The sequence below is a fragment of the Chaetodon trifascialis genome, chromosome 7 (assembly GCF_039877785.1).
Source record: "Chaetodon trifascialis isolate fChaTrf1 chromosome 7, fChaTrf1.hap1, whole genome shotgun sequence".
NCBI lineage: Eukaryota > Metazoa > Chordata > Actinopteri > Chaetodontiformes > Chaetodontidae > Chaetodon > Chaetodon trifascialis.
The window spans coordinates 29,655,610-29,674,711 of record NC_092062.1 but is presented as its reverse complement, the minus strand read 5'-3'; the positions used below and the strand labels follow the sequence as shown (position 1 = coordinate 29,674,711).

The window sequence follows — 19,102 nt, the reverse complement described above, 5'->3', positions numbered from 1 at the left end:
GTGTCAGGTGGTACCCTGGGTGTGGTCACCTGTAGGTTGGATGAGAATTGTAGTATTTTGCCTTTTGTGTTTTACTCATCTGTCCTTGATGCTGCATCTTCTGATCCTCTGCATCCAAAAACGAGCCAGTCCCCATAGACTTCCACATTAAAATGTCCAACTTTACATTGCCCTGCTATTTTTAGACTGTGTCGTTATAAATATGAAAAATAGCTTGAGGAAATTTGTAGAAACAGAATTTTACATCAAATAATTTCCCTCCTGCTGATCAGTAAAGTATTATTTTACCATCAGCCTGATGATCAACTGCAGAACTGACTGAATAATCTTGTCGTGTCAGTTGAGAATATGTGTCTTATAAACATCTTCACACACTGTGGAATCAGGTTGAGCTCGAATCATGTTTTAATTGATCACACTCAGGAAAACAAGCATTCCACAGACTGAAACAGGCTTCATGTTACACGAACGAGACAAATGTCCACAAAGAGGGACATTTAATATCCAACAGCTGTGATCTGAGAACTTTCCATGCTAATGTAAAAACTTCACAACAACAATCCACAAAACATGCAGACGCGTCTCTGAACGACACCCACAACGTGTTGAACAGCGAGTTCTTGTGACAGACAAACATCTAAGCGATGCGGTCCTGATGAGGTCCAGCTCTAGTCTTTGGTCCCTGAGCTCTTCAGATTTTTGCTTGTGTTTTTTCTCTGGCAAGGCATGAGCAGCTTGTGTGCGCGAAGTCTGAACTTCTGATCCCTCACGCTGTAAATTATGACATTCCAGCAACTGTTGGTGGCCAAAATCCAGAAGGCGAAAAAGGAAAAGTTGCACCATATATTCCCCAAAACGTTCCCGACCACGAATACAGCGATGGGGGTGAATGAAGCGGTAAACGCCACAGTCAGCGTCCCAATCGTTCTGGCTGCTTTGATGTCGGAGAAGGTGGGTTTGGAGGTGCTTTGGCTCTCGGCCTCGGCCAGGTGTTTCCTGCGCTTCGAATGCTGCCGGATGCTGGACAGAGAGATGACGTTGATGACCACAGTTCCACCCAGGAGAGTGAAGTCAAACGTGGGGAACAGAAGGAGGATGTTCCAGGCCTGGCTGGGGAACTCGCCAATGGTCCCCAGAGCGTAATTACACATCCGGCTGCAGGAGTTGTACTCCAGAGCGATCTCACTGCTGAAAACCATCGGAGAGACCGCCAAGAAGAAACTTCCCACCCAGGAGAGGACGATGAGGATGGTGGTCCTTTTCCGTGTGATCACAGAGTCCTTGTGCAACGGCCGCAGCACAGCGATGCTCCTCTCGATGGTCATCAGGAAAATGGTGGTGATGGAGACCAAAGTGCAGCCGGCAAAGATGGGGCCGATAACGTTGCACGGGTGGAAACTCACCGACTGTGAGTTGTATGAAGTCCACTCTGGTGCCGAGTCGGTCACCATGAGGTAGACCTCGGCGTAGACAGACAGCGGCACCACGAAGATCCCCACGGCCAGATCTGCCACAGCGAGGGACGCCTTCAGGTAGCCCTGCGGCGTGTGGAAGTGCTTAGTCCCTAAAATCACAGCCAGAGTCACCAAATTCCCAAACAAGATGGCGAAGATGAGCAGCACCATGAAGAGCACCATGAGGATTTTGTTGGCCAGCGTACAGCAGCACACGGTGCAGTGTGCCGGTTCAGTTCTGTGCAGCATGGTGGGAGTGCTGGTCTCAATCATTGGAACAAGAGACGCTGCAGCGTTCACTTCATGACCTACAATCACAAAGAGGAAGTCAAGAGTTACAAAAACTGCTCATGTAAAATGTGCTGCGTGAAAAAACACCAAATTCTGCTCAAATCAACCCACAGAGAAGCGTTTGTGCATCTGCATGTGACAACTGTGGGATCGTTAAGTTTGGGGAAAATGTTGGTTATCTTTAAAAGCAAAAGCTAACGCTAGCTCTGTGATGTGTCTGTAATGGGTTTACAGTCCCTGCTCTCCTGCATGAAGACTGGATCCACCTCACACCCATCCAGCGCCCCGACCTCCACAGCCTGAAGAGGAGCTCACAGCGGTGGTTTTGTTGCGAGTTGATGCGTCAGCCCATCAGGATAAACCGCGGTCCTGTTTCCAGGTGTTAATCTACATCAGTGCTCATGTCTGGATCAACACTTCGCTGCTACTGGACCCTGAAGGCGTCAGAAGATGCAGCCCTGCAGCTCAGCTGATGTGTGCCCTTACAGTCTGCTGCCTTCACACATGAAGTTCCACCTTCAGATCACTCTGACTGAAGGTGGGGCCTGATATAAATTACATATATGAATTAATAGACCTACAGCATGTGAAGCTGTGGTGGAACAATCTTTGACAAATCATTTACAGCATGTTGTGGCAAAATTCTGGATCAAAGATTTCATTTTGTGTTAATGATGTTTCACTTTATTGTCCTTTAACTTCCTGCGCTGATGTCATGATGCAGCAGCAACACAGCTGATCTGATGTCAGCTGACGTGAGGACGGAGCAGACCAGTGCTGGATGGATGGATGGATGGATGGATGGATGGATGGATGGATGGATGGATGGATGGATGGATGGATGATGATGATGGACGGTGGATGGATGGCTGGATGGATGGATGGATGGATGGATGGATGGATGGATGGATGGAAGGATGGATGGATGGACACTACTTACTCCTGCGGGGAGGGGTGACGTCATAATCTGGTCGGATAAGCAGCTGTAATAGTAAACAGAACCCAGCTGGCGCTCGTGGACTCTTTAATCCGCAGAGGTACAAACGTTCACGCGCTGCAGAGCGAGGTGGTTCCTGACATCCTCCGTCAGTTACAGTGAAAAATAACGTCAGCCTTACTCAGTTCAGCCTGATGTTCCACATGTTAAACTGTGAGGGGTTAATGTACTGAGGACCATCCTGTAGTTCATTTTCTCTTAAAAATGTCCTCAAGTTATTTTTCAGAAGCGGCCAAGCTGAAACACTGAGACATCCAGTCACGACCAGAGCCTGCAGCTCAGAGTGTCTTAAAATGCTCCTCGGTGCTCCTTCAGTGATCATCTCCACATATTCCCGCGTTAAATAAATGTTAAATAAGATAAAAGATGCGTCCAGTTTTTAGGACATCCATGCTGATAAATATGACAAAGACGCAGCTGCAGGCTATCCTGTCACTGCTTATTTTGCTTTTCAGTTTCACATGTCATATCCTCAAGCTTGTTTTTCACTGTATATCCATCTACAGCGCGCAGTCATGCGGAAACCTCCCGCACATCCGGCCAATGATCCCCGGGACGCACGGAGAATCCATCACTTTCCAGCGCGCACGGACCCGCACTGTCCACCAAGACTGCGCGTCTTACAGGACACGCGCTTTAAAGTGTTTGAACCACAGTCACCGTCACTCTGTCTGTCTGACATTTTGTTTAAGGAATAATTTGGGCTGTTAGTGTGCAGAGAGACACACAGATCTTCTGGGTTTTAGCGCACTTCCAGATTCTCTGCAGGGACTCTCTTTGAAAACAGTTTCCTGATATTTTTATGGAAGGTCAACTCATCCACTGACTCACATCTTCATTGTCAGGTCATATCAGACATTAACACGCAACTCTACTCACTTTTAGCCTTAAATTCCCTTCAAGACGCGGAATCCAGCCTTCCGTGAAGCTGCATTTCCCCTCTGGACATCCACACAGCGGGCGGCCACTGCAGCTCAAACCATCCCACAGTCTCCAAGAGGAAAATAAAGGAAAAGAGTCCAGTAACAGAACCAGATCCAGATGCTGGTCCCTGAACGGGAGGATGGATCCGCGCCACCGGAGGCTGCGCTCTGATGCGCTCCGCTCCGGAACGACGGTTAAAGTGTCTCCTCCGCTGGTTCCTCTATTGGCTGAGGATGCGGATGACAGAGGAGTCCCCCGCCTATAACACGAAGGCTGCTGCAGTCCAGGACGTGCGTGCCGGAGGATGAAGATGGTTGTATGTCCCGTCACTGTGTCCGACTGGCTGTGAATCCCTGGCAGAATCTCCTCCGGGTCCGCTCCTCCTCTGAAAGCCTCCTTTCCTTTTTTTTTTTTTTTTTTTTTGTCGTCTCAGGCTGGAGTCCATGACCGTCACAGCTGTCAGCAAGAGAAAGAGGTTCCACCTGAGCTCAGACTCTTTCTTTTCTGCTCAATCACTTCATGACATCTTTGCCTTTTTCGACACTTCACATACAAAGTGGGCCAAAGTCCCTGAAAGGTCCAGATTCATTGCGCGTCACCGGGATGTGTTCGTGTGTCCATCCGTCATTACATCACTCTTATGCTCATTTATTACAGATTCCTAATTAATGAGTTTGAATGGAGTCACAGCAGACCTGTGGAGGTATGGTCTCTGCAGGGATCAGCTGATCCATCCAGTCAGAGAGACAGAGAGCAGTGGACATCATTATCTGTCCTCCTCACAGAGAGACAGAGAGCAGTGGACATCATTATCTGTCCTCCTCACAGAGAGACAGAGAGCAGTGGACATCATATCTGTCCTCCTCACAGAGAGACAGAGAGCAGTGGACATCATATCTGTCCTCCTCACAGAGAGACAGAGAGCAGTGGACATCATTATCTGTCCTCCTCACAGAGAGACAGAGAGCAGTGGACATCATATCTGTCCTCCTCACAGAGAGACAGAGAGCAGTGGACATCATTATCTGTCCTCCTCACAGAGGGACAGAGACCAATGGACATCATTATCTGTCCTCCTCACAGTCACTGCAGACAAAGAATAACTCGTGCAGTAAAGGTGGAGAGTGGAGAGCTTTCATCCAAAGTGCTTTATTATCTTTAGAATTATTTTTATGCTCTCTTATATGATGTACATAAATACAGCCGATTTTATTTTGCATCTTTTCTGCGTCTATTTCTTCTGTGTGTGTGTGTGTGTGTGTGTGTGTGTGTGTGTGTGTGTGTGTGTGTGTGTGTGTGTAGAACACATACACAGCAGATATAACACCTCATGTAAGGTGTATAAGGCAGTACAGAGGGTGCGTTCAGGGTGCGTTCAGGGTGCGTTCAGGCCATCGTTGAACCCACTGACACAACAGGCAGCTCTCACTGCTGGAGCATCGTGACCTCTGCAGCCCGACCCCTCCTCTCTCCTTCCTTCAGCCTCCGTTTCTCCTTTGACTCCTCATCATCTTCATCTTATCAGAAGCTTCAGAAACCTCTGAGTCCAGCAGTCAGGGTGCAGTAAACGCTGCCTGTGCAGCGCAGTGCTGTCATTTATCGGTGGGTTGGGCTCCAGTCCCGCACTGGCAGCAGTGGACACAACAGAACAAAAGCATAATCCCGTGCTTCTCTGTGTGTGGTGGGTAATCCTTAATCCAGAGGTCACAGCTCCGGTCCGATGCTTCAGATCACAGCGTGGGGCGTTTGTTTCTGGAGCTTAAATAAGTCAACACGAAACCCGTCAGCTGCTTCTCCTCATGATTCCCTCTTACATCCACCTCCTCCTCCTCCTCCTCCTCCTCCTCCTCCTCCTCCTCCTCCTCCTCTGTATCATAGAGATTAAAGCTGTTTTAAAACTTCACATGTCGTTTTCACTCCACTGAGTTCACGTTAAAGACAATTCCTGAACATCCATCCTCCTCTAAAGCACTTTGAGCCCAGCTGTAAAGTACATGTACTCAAGTACTTCAACAGAAATTTCTGATACTTGCACTTTAGTTGAGAGTACTTCTACTCCACCACATCTCAGACTTCAATATTGTACTTTCCCTCCACTGCATTTGTCTGACAGCTACTCGACTTTTCAGATTGCAGTTTTCATCCCCTTCCTGTCCAGTGAAATCCACGTATCTCCAGATGTGTGAATGTTTGAGCTGAACTGAAGGATGAAGAGTTCCTTCATGTCTTCTTCAGCTCAATAAACAGAACTCTCAGAACTCTGACTTGTAGTGGAGTATTTCCACAGTGTGGTATTTGTACATTTACTTAAGAAGAGGTCTGACACCTTCCTCCACCTCATGTTAGTTTTCATTCGTCTCGTGGAGCCACATCCTCAGCAGCAGATTCATCGTCTGTGGACTCGTTTCATGTCTCGGTGGAATCGCAGAACAAACGTATGAGCTCGCTCAAACCTGCTGAACATTACCAGGTTTGTTTTCCTCTCACTGACGCAGCCTGTCACGGTTTCTTCTTCATGGAAACGCTCTTCGAAGCCTTCTGTTGGATGCAAATGCAGATCTGGCTTCCCCCCCCTCTCATGAAACACAGAGCAAGAAGCGCTGCTCAATCAGGTTATTACACATTTAATTCAGACACATGGAAATAACAACAGCCTCATTTGCACTGATGTCGGGCTCAAATGTCAGTGTGAATCTCATTAGTGTGACATGCAAATGAAAAGCTGATTAGGTTTTAATGGAGAGCCTCAGTGTTCCACCGTCAGCAGGCTGTTTGTCAAGGGTTTTAACTGCTTGGTATCAGCAGTCTCAGGTCAAATATTGACTCATGCTGAGTATCTGACACGTTGATATTCAGAGTAAAAACTCTGTTTTGCTGTGCAAACAAACTGGACTCAGACATCTGTGCTGACTACAGATGCCTGCCTGCAGTGGAATATGTCCACAGTTTCACTGCTTCAGGTTTCTTTTGGAAATTCTCTCTGTGGAGGCGCCGTTAGCAGCGTGGCTATCTGGATGATGAGTCCACCACTGTGGTGCAAACATCTCAGTAACAGCTGGACGGGTCGAGACTTGTTTCATGCATGTAGATCCCCGGAAGGATGAATTTTAATAACTTCAGTGACCCATAAAAGGTGTTTAATTGATGTTTTATTAGTATTTAGTAGTGAAAGAGACATATTTCAGGTGATTTTAAGCATTATATTTAATATTTGTCAGAAGAACCCCTGGAAGTCCTGTACAGCAGACCTTTAAAACTGCACATTTTGTGTGTTTTTATGTGCAAAACCGTTAGAAAATTACCACTGAAGCTTGTTTGGTTTGATGTTTCACACACTGACACGCAGGTGATGAATCACATACTGTGCAGACACATGGTTTTTTGGGCATTTTGAGCATGTGTCACTCATCTTTCCAATGTGAAATAAGATAAGTTTACATATGATAGCATCTTTTGCATGTGTTCTTTTGGTAAAGGTAAATAAGTAAATAAAACAAAGAAGGTTGCAGCAGAAGGGTAAAAAATAATTTGAGAAAAAAAACGGTGAGTCACGTAAATAAACAGCACTCAGAAATGCTCTGCAGGGACATCCACTCAGCCTGCGAGGTCTTCTGAACGCCGTCCTCATACCATCATGAAGAAATAAACAGCTGTTTCACAGGCTGAGTGCTGCTCCGCTAGCAGCAAATAAACACTCATGTCTGAAATCAGAGCATTCTTCTTTAATTTGGGGGAAGAAATTAAGTAATTATGTAGTAAACTGAGGAGTAGAAGTACGTAATTTAGCAGTTTGGGGGAAGAAATGACTGATTTCGGGGGGAATTCATAAAACACATTTACTGACACCTGCTGCTGAAGCTTCTTCAACCGACTCAGCAAAATGTCCCTCAGAAGTCACTGAAAGCCGGTTTCAGTCATCCCCGTCCGTCCTGAGACGATCCTCTGATGGGATCTCACCAGCCGAGCTGTGTCAGATTTATTCCACACGCCTGACCACGGTCACATGGTTAACTCTAAACCCATGCTCGTGCTGACGTGAGCGTGAGTTTTGCTGAAATATTCCCTCATTTGGATGCACATGAAACACGGTTAGTCATGAATGTGAAATCACGACTGAGATAAAGGATCAGTTGGCAGCTGGAGAGTGTTTTGAGGAACCATCCCTGCAGTGTTTAACCACTAATAAGTTCACTTGAACTCCGCCTTGCAGGTCATAAATTTGTGCTCGTGCATCAGCCCATCGCTCACAGTAATGAAGTGACAGAGGTAGATATTCATGGCGCTGAAGTGAAGCGTTCAGCCTCAGTTTGCATGACAAAAGCGTGCACGGAAAGGATGCTGTGATGTTTTTTTAATCCGCCACAGAAACTCCAGGGGACATGCAGATGATGACTAATCTTCAAGAGTGTCTCATTACTTATTTAACAAGAAAGCTGCACAACCTCCAGCGTGGTTCAAGATGTCTGCAGGGGTTCGACTGTTAGAGCTGATTCCAGCACTGCGTTCCTGAGCGCTGTTTGAAGACTGTTCCACGTACTGTGGTTCACAAAGAGAGCAAAGATAAGTGCAAACCATAAACATTTCCAAATAAGACGAGCTGATGCACATCTGCTCTTTAAACAGAGTGAGAAGTCCCTCGCAGACACAAAGTGAATGAAGATATTTTATGTAAAACATAAACAGTGATGAAAGCTGGATTGTTCCAGACAATGAGCGTGAGCTTAAAATCCAATCTGAGGTAGAGGAGGGGCGCCAAAATAAAAGATTTGCCATCCAACTCCTTCTTGGATAAATGATTCACAGCCAGCGGGAGACAAGAAGACGCTTTTCTGCTTTGACATGAAAACAAGCAATTACAGCCGTCAATATTTCCACATCCAGCGAGCAGAAAGAAATGAAATGATGAGTGATGAACTGCTGAAGTGGTCGGTAGTTGTTGGCAAATCAGCAGCTTTCACAGGCTGACAGGAGGGCAGAAGGACGCCGGGCTGATGGACCAAAGATAGACGTCTTATCTTAGCTTATCTAACCGGGCTGGATGATGAAGCCACTCTTTATTTCCAGTTAAACCCAGAGGAGCCGAGTTACTCGAGCATCTGCACCCGCTCATCACCTGGGCGAGGCTCAGCATGTCGTCCTCTGGCGGAAGGAAAACTCGACTGTCATTGTTCACATACGCGCTGAACTCCAGCTGTGAAGCCAGGGTGCACAGTAATCACACCGCGGCTCTCCACAAAGGCCAATAATTCATAGAAAGCCTTTTCTCATTTCTTGTGCGTCTGCTTTCGACCTTGAAGAGGGAGCGGGCTTCAGGCCACACAGGGCCAGGCTCTCAGTCCAGCCATGACGGATAGAGGACTTCATATGATTCAAAGCTTTGCTTACATGCTCACATCCTCCAGATCAAATAAAAAAACATGTTGGGATTTGCCCTTCAGAGCGACACACAGTCAAGCTCGCATGTTAGCACTGGGAAATGTTATGAAACACATGACCCTCTGTAGCTTTGAGGTTAGAGGATGATCGTGGTCACAGTTTGACAGAAACGCTGAGTGTTGATGGGAAATGAGAAACAAAGAGCGACCTCCTGCCTGACAGCCGTGTTCTGTTCACCGTCCACTCATCTCACCTGGTCTCACCTGGTTTCCTCTGTTCTTCCCAACAGCCGTAAGTCCAACAGACACTGCGAGCACCTGTGTTTGAAATACCCTGAATTCTTTTGATTCGAGGCACTTGTACTTTACTTGAGTGTTTCCATTTCATGCAGCTTTGCACTTCTACTCCATTTCATCTCAGACATGAACATTGTACTTTTTGTTCCATTACATTCACATTCAGAAAGCCACGTATCTCCAGAACTGAAGGATGAAGTGTTGTCCACACACAGCAGAGAGAAACACTCTGACAGGAACACTTTGCTGATACATGAGGAGTTTCACTGCTTCAAGTGTGACGGCTGAAGAAGAAAATGGCACTAAATTTATATTTTGGATTTTAGCAGAGCGCTTCCTGTTCCTGGTCTCGTCGTGGGACTCGTTCTGTGACGTCTCATAAGTCAGCAGCTTCGGTTCCTGCTCTGAAACACAGGTCAGACATAGCAACATGCTAAAGGCAGCGCTCGCTCACTTCTTAGAGCTCGAACTGTGAAGTAGAAGACGTGGGGATTATCAGGGTTTTTTCACTGTGGTTGAAATGAAGCTGCTCGCTGTGGTGCGCAGAAATCAATAGAAAATCAGCAGAAAAAAACATGTTTTTAATGTCGTGTTGCTGTTTTGTGCTCGCAGCGACGGCCTGTGTCCACAGTCAACTCCAGGTTTCCAGGCCGTGGTGCATTCAAGTTCCCCTCAGGATAAACTGGAATTATAAGTGATGCAATGACTTTTTCTCCAGTTCCACCGTTTCAGTTTGCCCAAATTGAACAAATTTTCAGCCTCAGCTGTAGTTTGTGTTTAACCATAATTAGCAAATGTTAGCATGCTAACATGACAAAATAAGATGGTTAGCATTGTACAACCTTCTAAACATCAGCATGCTAGCACTGCATTGTGTGCATCGTAGCATGCTATTGTTAGCATTTAGCTCAAAACACTGCTGTGGCCAAGCACAGCCTCACTTTGCACTACATTTGAATGGAAACACAGACGTAAACACACCTGTACACAACCACCTGCAGCAGGCAACAGCGTCACCTGGTTTTACATGCTGCATATGTGACACGTCCAGCCTGCGTGGAGGAACAGGTCAGTTATATCTGCTCTGTGCAACTCTGAGTAAAACTGCAAATCCCTGGAGCTCCTCTCCTGTGGAATCATTATCTGGTAAATAAAGACATTTTTGCCGCCTTTAATTGACATTTAGGGCTGTTTATGAATTATTTATACCTGTATGCTAATAATAAATTGAGCAAACTGAGCCTCTGGAGGCCAAACACACCACGGGTGATACTGACGCTGTGATGCTCTCAGTTAAAGGACCATTAAGCTGGATTTGTGCCTCTTCGTCCGGTGTGATGAGGGTCTTGTGGGAGATTCCTCTGGTGTAGGAATTAATTGTCCGGTGTGGGATTTCAGTGCCACTGCGACACCAGATGGATGTGTCACACACCATCGGTCCATACAGTGCGTTTATTCATGATGTAATCCAAAGTCCTGCCGTCGTCGCGCCTGCAGAGAAACTGACTTCAAGCTTGATGTTCTGAAAAGTTCAGCAGATAAAACACGATTCTGCGTGTTTACATCTGCTTTATAGAAATGTGTTTCAGAGGCAGGAGGTGGCTCTGTTCTGATGCAGCTTCACTTAAAGTCTGCATCCTTTCTGCCCATCAGAGGCATTTCGCTTCATGCTGTGAGCTGTTAGGACAGCAGTGCTTCAGCCCAGAAGGCTTAATGGGAATTAAATCCCTTTAACCTAAAAACAAATCATTTTACCAGAGCTGCTTCTGCCACAACAACGGCTTCTTCTCAGTGTTGATATTTTTCACTTCAGCCGAAGGTATAAATGAGTTTCTCACTTTTTTTTGAAGCGGGACATAAAAATATGGAGACAGGAAGTTGGAAGTCTCTTCAACTTACTTGATGTTGTTGTTAATCTTTGCCAGCATCAGAAACATGGAGGAAGAAACAGCAGCAGCCTAAAGGTGTGGACTCACATTAAGGCTGCTGAGCTGATCCTGAACCTGATCTGGCCCTGACGACTGATCTATTCCGGTCTGGGTCAGCTGGTGTTGACGGTCAGATCCGAGTTGCTTGAGGAAACGCACAACAAGTAAGACAAGAAGAAGAAGAAGAAGAAGAAGAAGAAGAAGAAGAAGAAGAAGAAGAAGAAGAAGAAGAAGAAGAATGGGTGCATTTATTCAGTCGTAAGGACTCTGTGTGTGGTTTGTCCTGTCTGTAGGTTTCAGGTCGTCCTCAGGTTTGTCCCTGACTCGCTTCCTGTGGTCTCACACTGACTATCCGGAGATGTAATGAGCTTCCACAACGTCACCAAACAGGAACATCAACAAGGACGACTTTGAAAAAGCTCAGGGTACGTTGAGTGACAGTGTTTTGCCTGTTCACTACCGTCCAGCATCATTAAATTTAGGGAAATACTGTGGTTACACTTCACGGAAAAGCAAATGCTAGTTGTCCATCAGCCCACTTACACTCCCTTTCATCATGTTCATAAGCGTTTTATCCAAATTCTGACGAGGCTGCGACCAGAACCAGTCCTTTCCAAAGAGGCGTGAGGCCGACGGTCTGCAGACTCATGAGCTGCGTCGCTCTGTGTCACTAAACGCCTTCAAATCACTGCACTGACAAAGCAGAGGTTCAGAGCAGCAGAGCAACACAGGCCAGAGGGGAAATATACATCTTACAGCGAGAGATGGAGCTCGTTTCCATGGAGAGGGGGGAGGGGAGGCAGGAGGGGAAGAGGGTGACACAGCAGCTCGCCAGGCAAGCGAGGACGACGGCCGGCACGCCACCACCGAGCGTTGGATTAATTCACTCTGACCGTGATGTGCTCGCTCATCTGAAGGGAAAGACGAGCAGTGTCGCCCTCTCCTCCTCCTCCTCCTCCTCCTCCTCCACCACTGCACACCCTGACTCCCCCTCCTCATCACTTCCTCCCACCTCCCCCCTACTCCTCACCCCTGCTGGGTGAGCCTCTGGAGGGCTGATGGAGCTCGGCCGGGGCCCGTGGATTTCAGGCGACAGATGGGAGAGCGTGCAGGCAGCTGAGCTTCACGGTCCGCCGGCTCGTCGGCCGCTCTGAGTCACGTTTGGGAGAGCGGTGATGTCATCTTTGTTTGGACTTGCGTGTCCAAGCGAGCGGCGGGGAGGAGGCGAGGGGCGGTTTATGGGAGAGGTCGCCTCAGCTGCCGCTATAAGATCATTACAAGAGACACAGCCGGCCCCAACAGCTGTCTGCACGCTGCGCTCCGAATTTATGTAACAGAGTTTTATCAGTAAGTCCAGGTTTTATTGGCCGGACGTGATGATAGTGAGCTAAAGTCAATGATGGAATACACAATGTGGCCAAAAGTATGTGGACACATGAACATTACGTCATAGTTAAACATGTGCATGGACATTAACGCGCAGCCTAGAGCGAGACGAGCTGAATTATCAGTTAGACAAACAAAAATAAGTAATTTTGATGATCACCGAGTGGTTGCATTAGTTTAATCATCAAAAATGACAAATAAATTATGGATTAGCTTCTCAAATATGAACATTTACTGCCTTCCAGAGTTCTATTCATCATCATTTTAAGTTGAATGTTTTGAGGTTTTGGACTGTTGGTTGTATAAAATGAGACATTTGATGGATAAAACACAACATGTACCTGAAACAGTTCAACATAATTGATGTTCTTGGATGATTTTTGCCATTTTGGGTCGTATCCACATGGCTGAACGCACCCTGAGTCCTTTGGATAAAAGCATCAGCTGAATAAATGTAATGTTTTGGAACGTCAGGCTGGGCTCTCAGGACTTGAAATGGCATTTTTCATAATTTAAAAAAACATTTGTTGACTGCACGATCCAATAACAGCTCAAATAGATAATAATAGATAAATGCGTTAATTGATGAGACGTACTAATTAGCTGCAGCACCAAACAGCTTCACGTTCACTGTCTGTGCCTCTGAGAGGAGGAACGTCCTGAGTCAGACGGAGGTGATCATGAAGGAGTAAAACCTGCACAATGACTCCAAACTGATGTGCAAATATTTGATCTTCGTCACGTGGCAGCGTTTGGAAACCGCACCCTTAAAGAAGCGCCGAGCTGAAACTGACACTGAGTCTGTGGTGCAGCACATTCATGTGCTTTCATCTCTTTATGCACTAACATCATAAACTTCTGGATTTATTGCATTAGAAGCATTACTGCAGTACTCTATACTGCATTATTGTACTACTACTTTTACTTTTTATTATATTATCATCATCATCATCATCATTATTCTGGCATAATGCAGATGGTCAATATATTTGCATTTACATATTTCATATTGTTTATGTTGATTTATTGTTGCATCGTGTACGTATTTATACATATTGTCACATATTCTCTAAAATGTTTCTTATCTCCTTTTTCTTTTCTTTTTTTTTTTGCTGTTGTACATTGGGAGCAACTGCGACTGACCTAGTTTCCCTTTGAGATCAATAAAGTGTTCTGATTGATTGTGTTTCTTTTAGAGAAGTGTACCTACTGAAGTGGCAGCTGAGAGCCTTCATCTTCAGTTTGGACGCTCATCTGTAGAGTCTGCCACAGGTGTGGTGTTATTCAGATAAATGCGTTCTAATAATGACACACAGGAGGCTGAAGTGTCTCTGAGGACACTCAGTGTGTCTAATTCAGCTGCCACAGAAATGAGCAGAGGACGTCTCTGCCAGCGGCGCACGAGGACAGCTGCACTGATGCATCATGGGTCTGCAGAGTCAGCCACCGGCTCTGGCATGACAACCTGGACGGATGTCAGAGACAGAAGTGGAGCAGAGAGAAGACGAACGGCCGCTGGCCTGTACGCCCACAGTTCACACTCGGAGAGGTCAAAGGTCACAGAGCTCCTCTGAATACCAGGCTGGGGTCAAACAGCACCTGTTCATGAAGAAGACTCTAATGAAATATCCACCGTTCAGAAGCTCAAAAAGGAAAGTCACTGACATTTGCTTAGTTTCTTTTCTGTTTTAAAGCTGCATCATTAATCTGCGAGGGGACGGCGGGACTCCACAAGCAGCTGACATACGAGAAACCTCCCACAAATGATCTCCGGATGAAGTTCGCCCTGATTGGCTGACGTCTTTGCAAACCGTCGCCTGTTTCTCACATCTGGCAGGAACTGAGACAGCAATGCAATCATCCCATAGGAGATGTGTCTGCGTCCACCTGATGAGTGTAAGTCAGCTCCTGAAGGTCCACTGTGTCCACCAGCCCGTCTCTCACTGTGTCCGTCTGCTGCTGAACTGGTCGTGTGCAGTGAGTTCACCAGAGCCAGCGAACAGAGCGACGAGCTAACGGAGGCTAAAAAGCTGAGCTGATTCATCGCTTTGAGCGACCTCTTTCAGATTCCTTGTGGCTATTTGATCACAGATTAGTGAAACGTGAGCTAGCTGAGACGTGGACTGTGGCGCTGCCTCCTATTGATTTATCTCCAGACTGACGGTGGACATCCTGAAAAGAAGATGTCAAATATAAACATTAAAGTCTGGTGATATGACCAGAAGTGTCCACTAACGAGTTTGTTCCTGTGGCCCCAAGGGCTCCATTACTAAAAACTAGTAAAAATACATCAGTGAACACACACTTTAGTCACACACACACACACACACACACACACACACACACACACACACACACACACACACACACACACACGCTCCATCTGATAAAACCCACAGTGGTCACTGTGCTGGTGAGGTGTTTTTAAGGATTTTAAGTTCACTGGGCTGTGAAGGAGTCTACATGTTGTTGGTTTGGTTCTGAATTTGATGACAAAAATATTCAAGAACAACAGTTTTATCCTTAAAGGTCATTTCCAGCGGAAGGTGTGTGAGTGTGATGGACCACATCGTCTCCAGCGGTCGATGGAGGCACGCTGAGAATCACTGTAACCACAGTGTTTGCTTCAGCTGCGCCAGAGGAACCAGACAGACGCCTCCTGCCAGGAGGTGAATCACCGCCTGTTAGCTGCTGCTCCTCCTCAGCAGGAGTCCAGCAGAGGCCATCTGATCACCTCTGAAGCCACAGGCCTGTCTGTGACTCCATAAACGCTGAGGGGTTACAGAGATCATCGCAGGGCAGATTTAACCCGCCCAGCTGAGTTAAACCTCAACGGAACAATGAGAGATTGTCTAATCTGTAGCTAATTTTAAATAACATGGAGAAATTATTGAAATAAGAACATTTTCATCCTCTATTTTTGACTAAAAGCTTCAGTGACATTCGCTGTAATGTGAGAACGGCTGCTTGATTTATGACTAACTCTGCAGCTCTTTGTTCTATTCTTTTGTCACCTTCACGAAGGCGTAGCAGCGATGATCTGTTTGCAGTCACATTTGGAGGTTTCGTTAGCGTGTTTCCTGCAGAGCTGCCTCACATTTATTTTCTGTGAGGAGCTTTTGAAACAATCACAGGATCCTGGCAGGATTACAGGTGACAGACAGCGAAGTCAAACAGTGAACACCTGAGATCAATCATGTTTGTTTAAGTTCATTTTCAGCCTGTAATTTGTCTCTTAGAAATAAAATACTGCTCAGACAACAGTGCAGGTGATAGTGACGACGTCCCTGTGGCTCTTCCATGATAACGATCTGTGGCTACGTCGTGTCAATGGTTGGAACTTGAAGTACTTTACGAGTATTTTTCATTCTGTGCTACTTTAAACTTCTAGATCCTTATTTGAATCCTGACATGACATTCAGACTGACATCCACTGCATCAGTCTGACATCCGAGTCACGTTGAAAGTGTGACGAGCTTATGAGATATAATAAAAAATATGTCAGACTGAAGCAGCTTCTCAGCTTATAAACAAGTGGCTCATTCTCATGTTTCAGGTTGAAAGATTCTATTCATACATCATCTTTCCAGCCTTTCAGAGCGCTGAAGGCTCTTTACGACATTCATTCATCCAAGCAGTCGCCCATTCACACGCCGACCTTCTGATTAGTGGACAATGGCGGCTGTAGCCGTCTGTCTGCGTCTATAAACTGTTGGCAGTTCCATCAGACAGAAAATTCCCCTCTAAAACTCGAACACTTTGATTTTTTTTTCTTACTTTCTCCCCCATTTGTCACCTGACGACCCCTCAGACTTACCTGGTGACCCTTTGGAGGGGCCTGACCCCTAGATTTGGAACCGCTGGGCTAACTAACTGACCACATAAACCATACTGATCTGATGTGTGTTAGCAATCAAATCATGAAGTATATAAAGATATATTACTCTCAGGGGACATAGTACAAGCAGGACTTCTACTTATAATAAAGTATTTTTACAATGTGGTATTTGTACTTTTACTTGACTTGTATTTGAGTACTTGTTCCAGCGCAGCTTGTTGTTAAATCTGTGCTTACATGCCAGACTGTACTGGTATTCCTGTTAGTGTTAGTTATGTTAGTAACTCTCTGTTCCATGATGAACAGCTTCAGTGCTCCTTGTCAAAGAGTCTCTGTGTGTGTAACTTCACTGGAGGGATGAACAAACATCTTCTTCCAGATGCTGTTCCCTCATTAGGTGTTTGAAATGAAATGATCCTGACATGATTGTGTTGTATCCTGCAGAGCTGGAGGCTTGAAAATCGATTCAGACTTAAGTAAAAAAAAAAAAGGGATTCCTAAAAAACAGAACAGGTTAGACAGGTAGACACAGACTTTGGGTGGCTGCACACCTTCAGCATTTAATTATCGCTCCTGCATTGAACTGACCAGGTGTAACAACACACTTTCACCTCAGGAGCAGCTGATCTGGAGCTTTTCAGCGTTTCATCACTGATTTGAGGTGAGTTTGATTTGTCTGCTGCTGTTTGACTCTGAACCTCAACATCAACACAGTTTTACAGCATTTTTTGAACTTGTGTTGAAGCATCTAGAGAGCAGGATGACTTCCTGTTGGCTTCTAAAGACTTTAGACGTGGTGTTTTGGTTGATGTTGCAAAGAATGAATTCCTCCTCAGAAGTGATGAATGTGTTTTTTGTGCATTTCAGCACAAGAAACAAGAAGTGAAATGTTAACTTTTCTGTGAACGTTTCCAGCTCAGAAACTCAGAAAGTTTCCACCTTTGAACCACATTAATGGAGCATCGTTCAGGCTCTGCTGAGCAGGCAGCTATGATGTGAGACACAGTGTGTTAAATGAGTTTTATTTTTTCTCAGCATCCACACCAGGATAACCTGTTAATTTAAACCAAAGTGTGTGTCACTGCGTTTCCTGTTCACTGAGAGCTGAGTCTGCATTCAGATGGTCTGACACTCGTACCAACACGAGTCGTAAAACGCTGCCTCGACAGACGCATACATGTTTCTGCTCATGCGTCTGGGAAAGCGTTCGTTTGTCCTTTCACTGTGAAGAACTGCCAGCTAAACTGCAGAAGGTGTTCCTGTCAATCATCCGACGACAGGGCGAAATGAGAACCTCATCCAGGAAATAATCTGTGAAAAACATGTTGGTTTATAGACGTCTTTTTCCTGCTGCTGCTTTGAAAGGACGAATGAAAAGGTGGAGAGAAGCTGGAGATGAGAATCACTTTTTCCTCGTTTCTGATTTGATCTGAAAGGAAACTGAACCAAACAAACATAAAAACATGAGATTTTCTCGCTTTGCTTTCTTTATTTTTTCTTCTGTTGAACTCCTCTTACAAACTGTTGCTGCAGTGATTTTGGGATCTTAACTTGAGGCTTTGGCCTTTGAGCAACATGTAGTTTGTCAAGGTTGTGTGCGAACGAATGGCTCGATGCCATCAGAAATGATGAAGCCAGCGCTCCTCTCAGCTCATGTTCAGGCCGCTGCTCGTTCGGTATGAAAGGAGCTCACTGAGCGCACATTTACACAGGAACACAATTATCAAGCTGATTATTTTGTCTCTCTGGATCCACACGTACCTATTGTGTGGAGGTTTCTCTGGGATCTGTCGGTTATGAGCATTTTAACTGAAGGAAATGTAAAATCTGCCCAATTCTCTTTAGTCTAATGTTTTGGGAGGCACTCTGCTTTCTTTCTGACAGTGAAATGAGACGATGGATGGACGTCTGTCTGTTTGTTAAATGCAGAGCTGGAGTCAGGACATGGTTAGCTTAGCTTAGCATAAAGACTGGAAGCAGGAGGAAACAGCTAGCCCGGCTGATCTTCAAAAATACACCCACCAACACCTCCGCTTGTCCATCCGTGCAGGACCTCAGAGTCTCTGTTACATGAAATGATGCATGTCGCAGATTAATGAGAAGAAATATAATCACAGCAATTATTCAGTTACAGCAGGACTCTAAGATACGAGCCGCAAACGAGCGTCGGTTAGTTTTACGGCAATGTGATTAAACACAAACTTATTTTGTAGTGAAGGAGGTAGATTTCAGAGCTTGAATATTCAATAAAACACAGAAGCTATTTTGTCATTTTATCCAACAAATTTGCAAATAATGAATTGATCAGTTGTGATGAAAACTTTGGTGCAAAGGTTCTGAGCTCTGAAAGTACAGTACGTCCTCGCTGTTAATTAAAATAACTCATCGGAGCTGAAACCAGCCGTCGGGTCACTGTGTCTCCCTCAGAGACAGGATCAGTGTTTCGGTAATCGCTGTGTCCTGACCTGCTCTCGTCCACCGTCTCAGCACAGCATTCCGTCCTGTGATGAAGCCTCAGGTCAGTAATCACCTTAGCGTCTTCAGGTAGAGATCAGCTGATGGATCCAGGAAGCAGAGTGTGATCGGTTTGCTTCCTGATCCTCTCAGGTGGT

General features: G+C 45.7%; 1 protein-coding gene across 1 annotated transcript; it reads right to left on the bottom strand.

Annotated features, from left to right (window-relative positions):
• Nucleotides 1–384: 384 nt before the first annotated feature.
• LOC139333293 (beta-2 adrenergic receptor) lies at nucleotides 385–3,949 on the bottom strand. The gene is made up of 2 exons (XM_070965572.1): nucleotides 3,622–3,949; nucleotides 385–1,762 (listed from the first exon to the last, which is right to left on the bottom strand). The coding sequence occupies exon 2, from the start codon at nucleotides 1,725–1,727 to the stop codon at nucleotides 669–671; it is 1,059 nt and encodes a 352-aa protein (XP_070821673.1). The 5' UTR covers nucleotides 1,728–1,762; nucleotides 3,622–3,949; the 3' UTR covers nucleotides 385–668.
• Nucleotides 3,950–19,102: the final 15,153 nt, after the last annotated feature.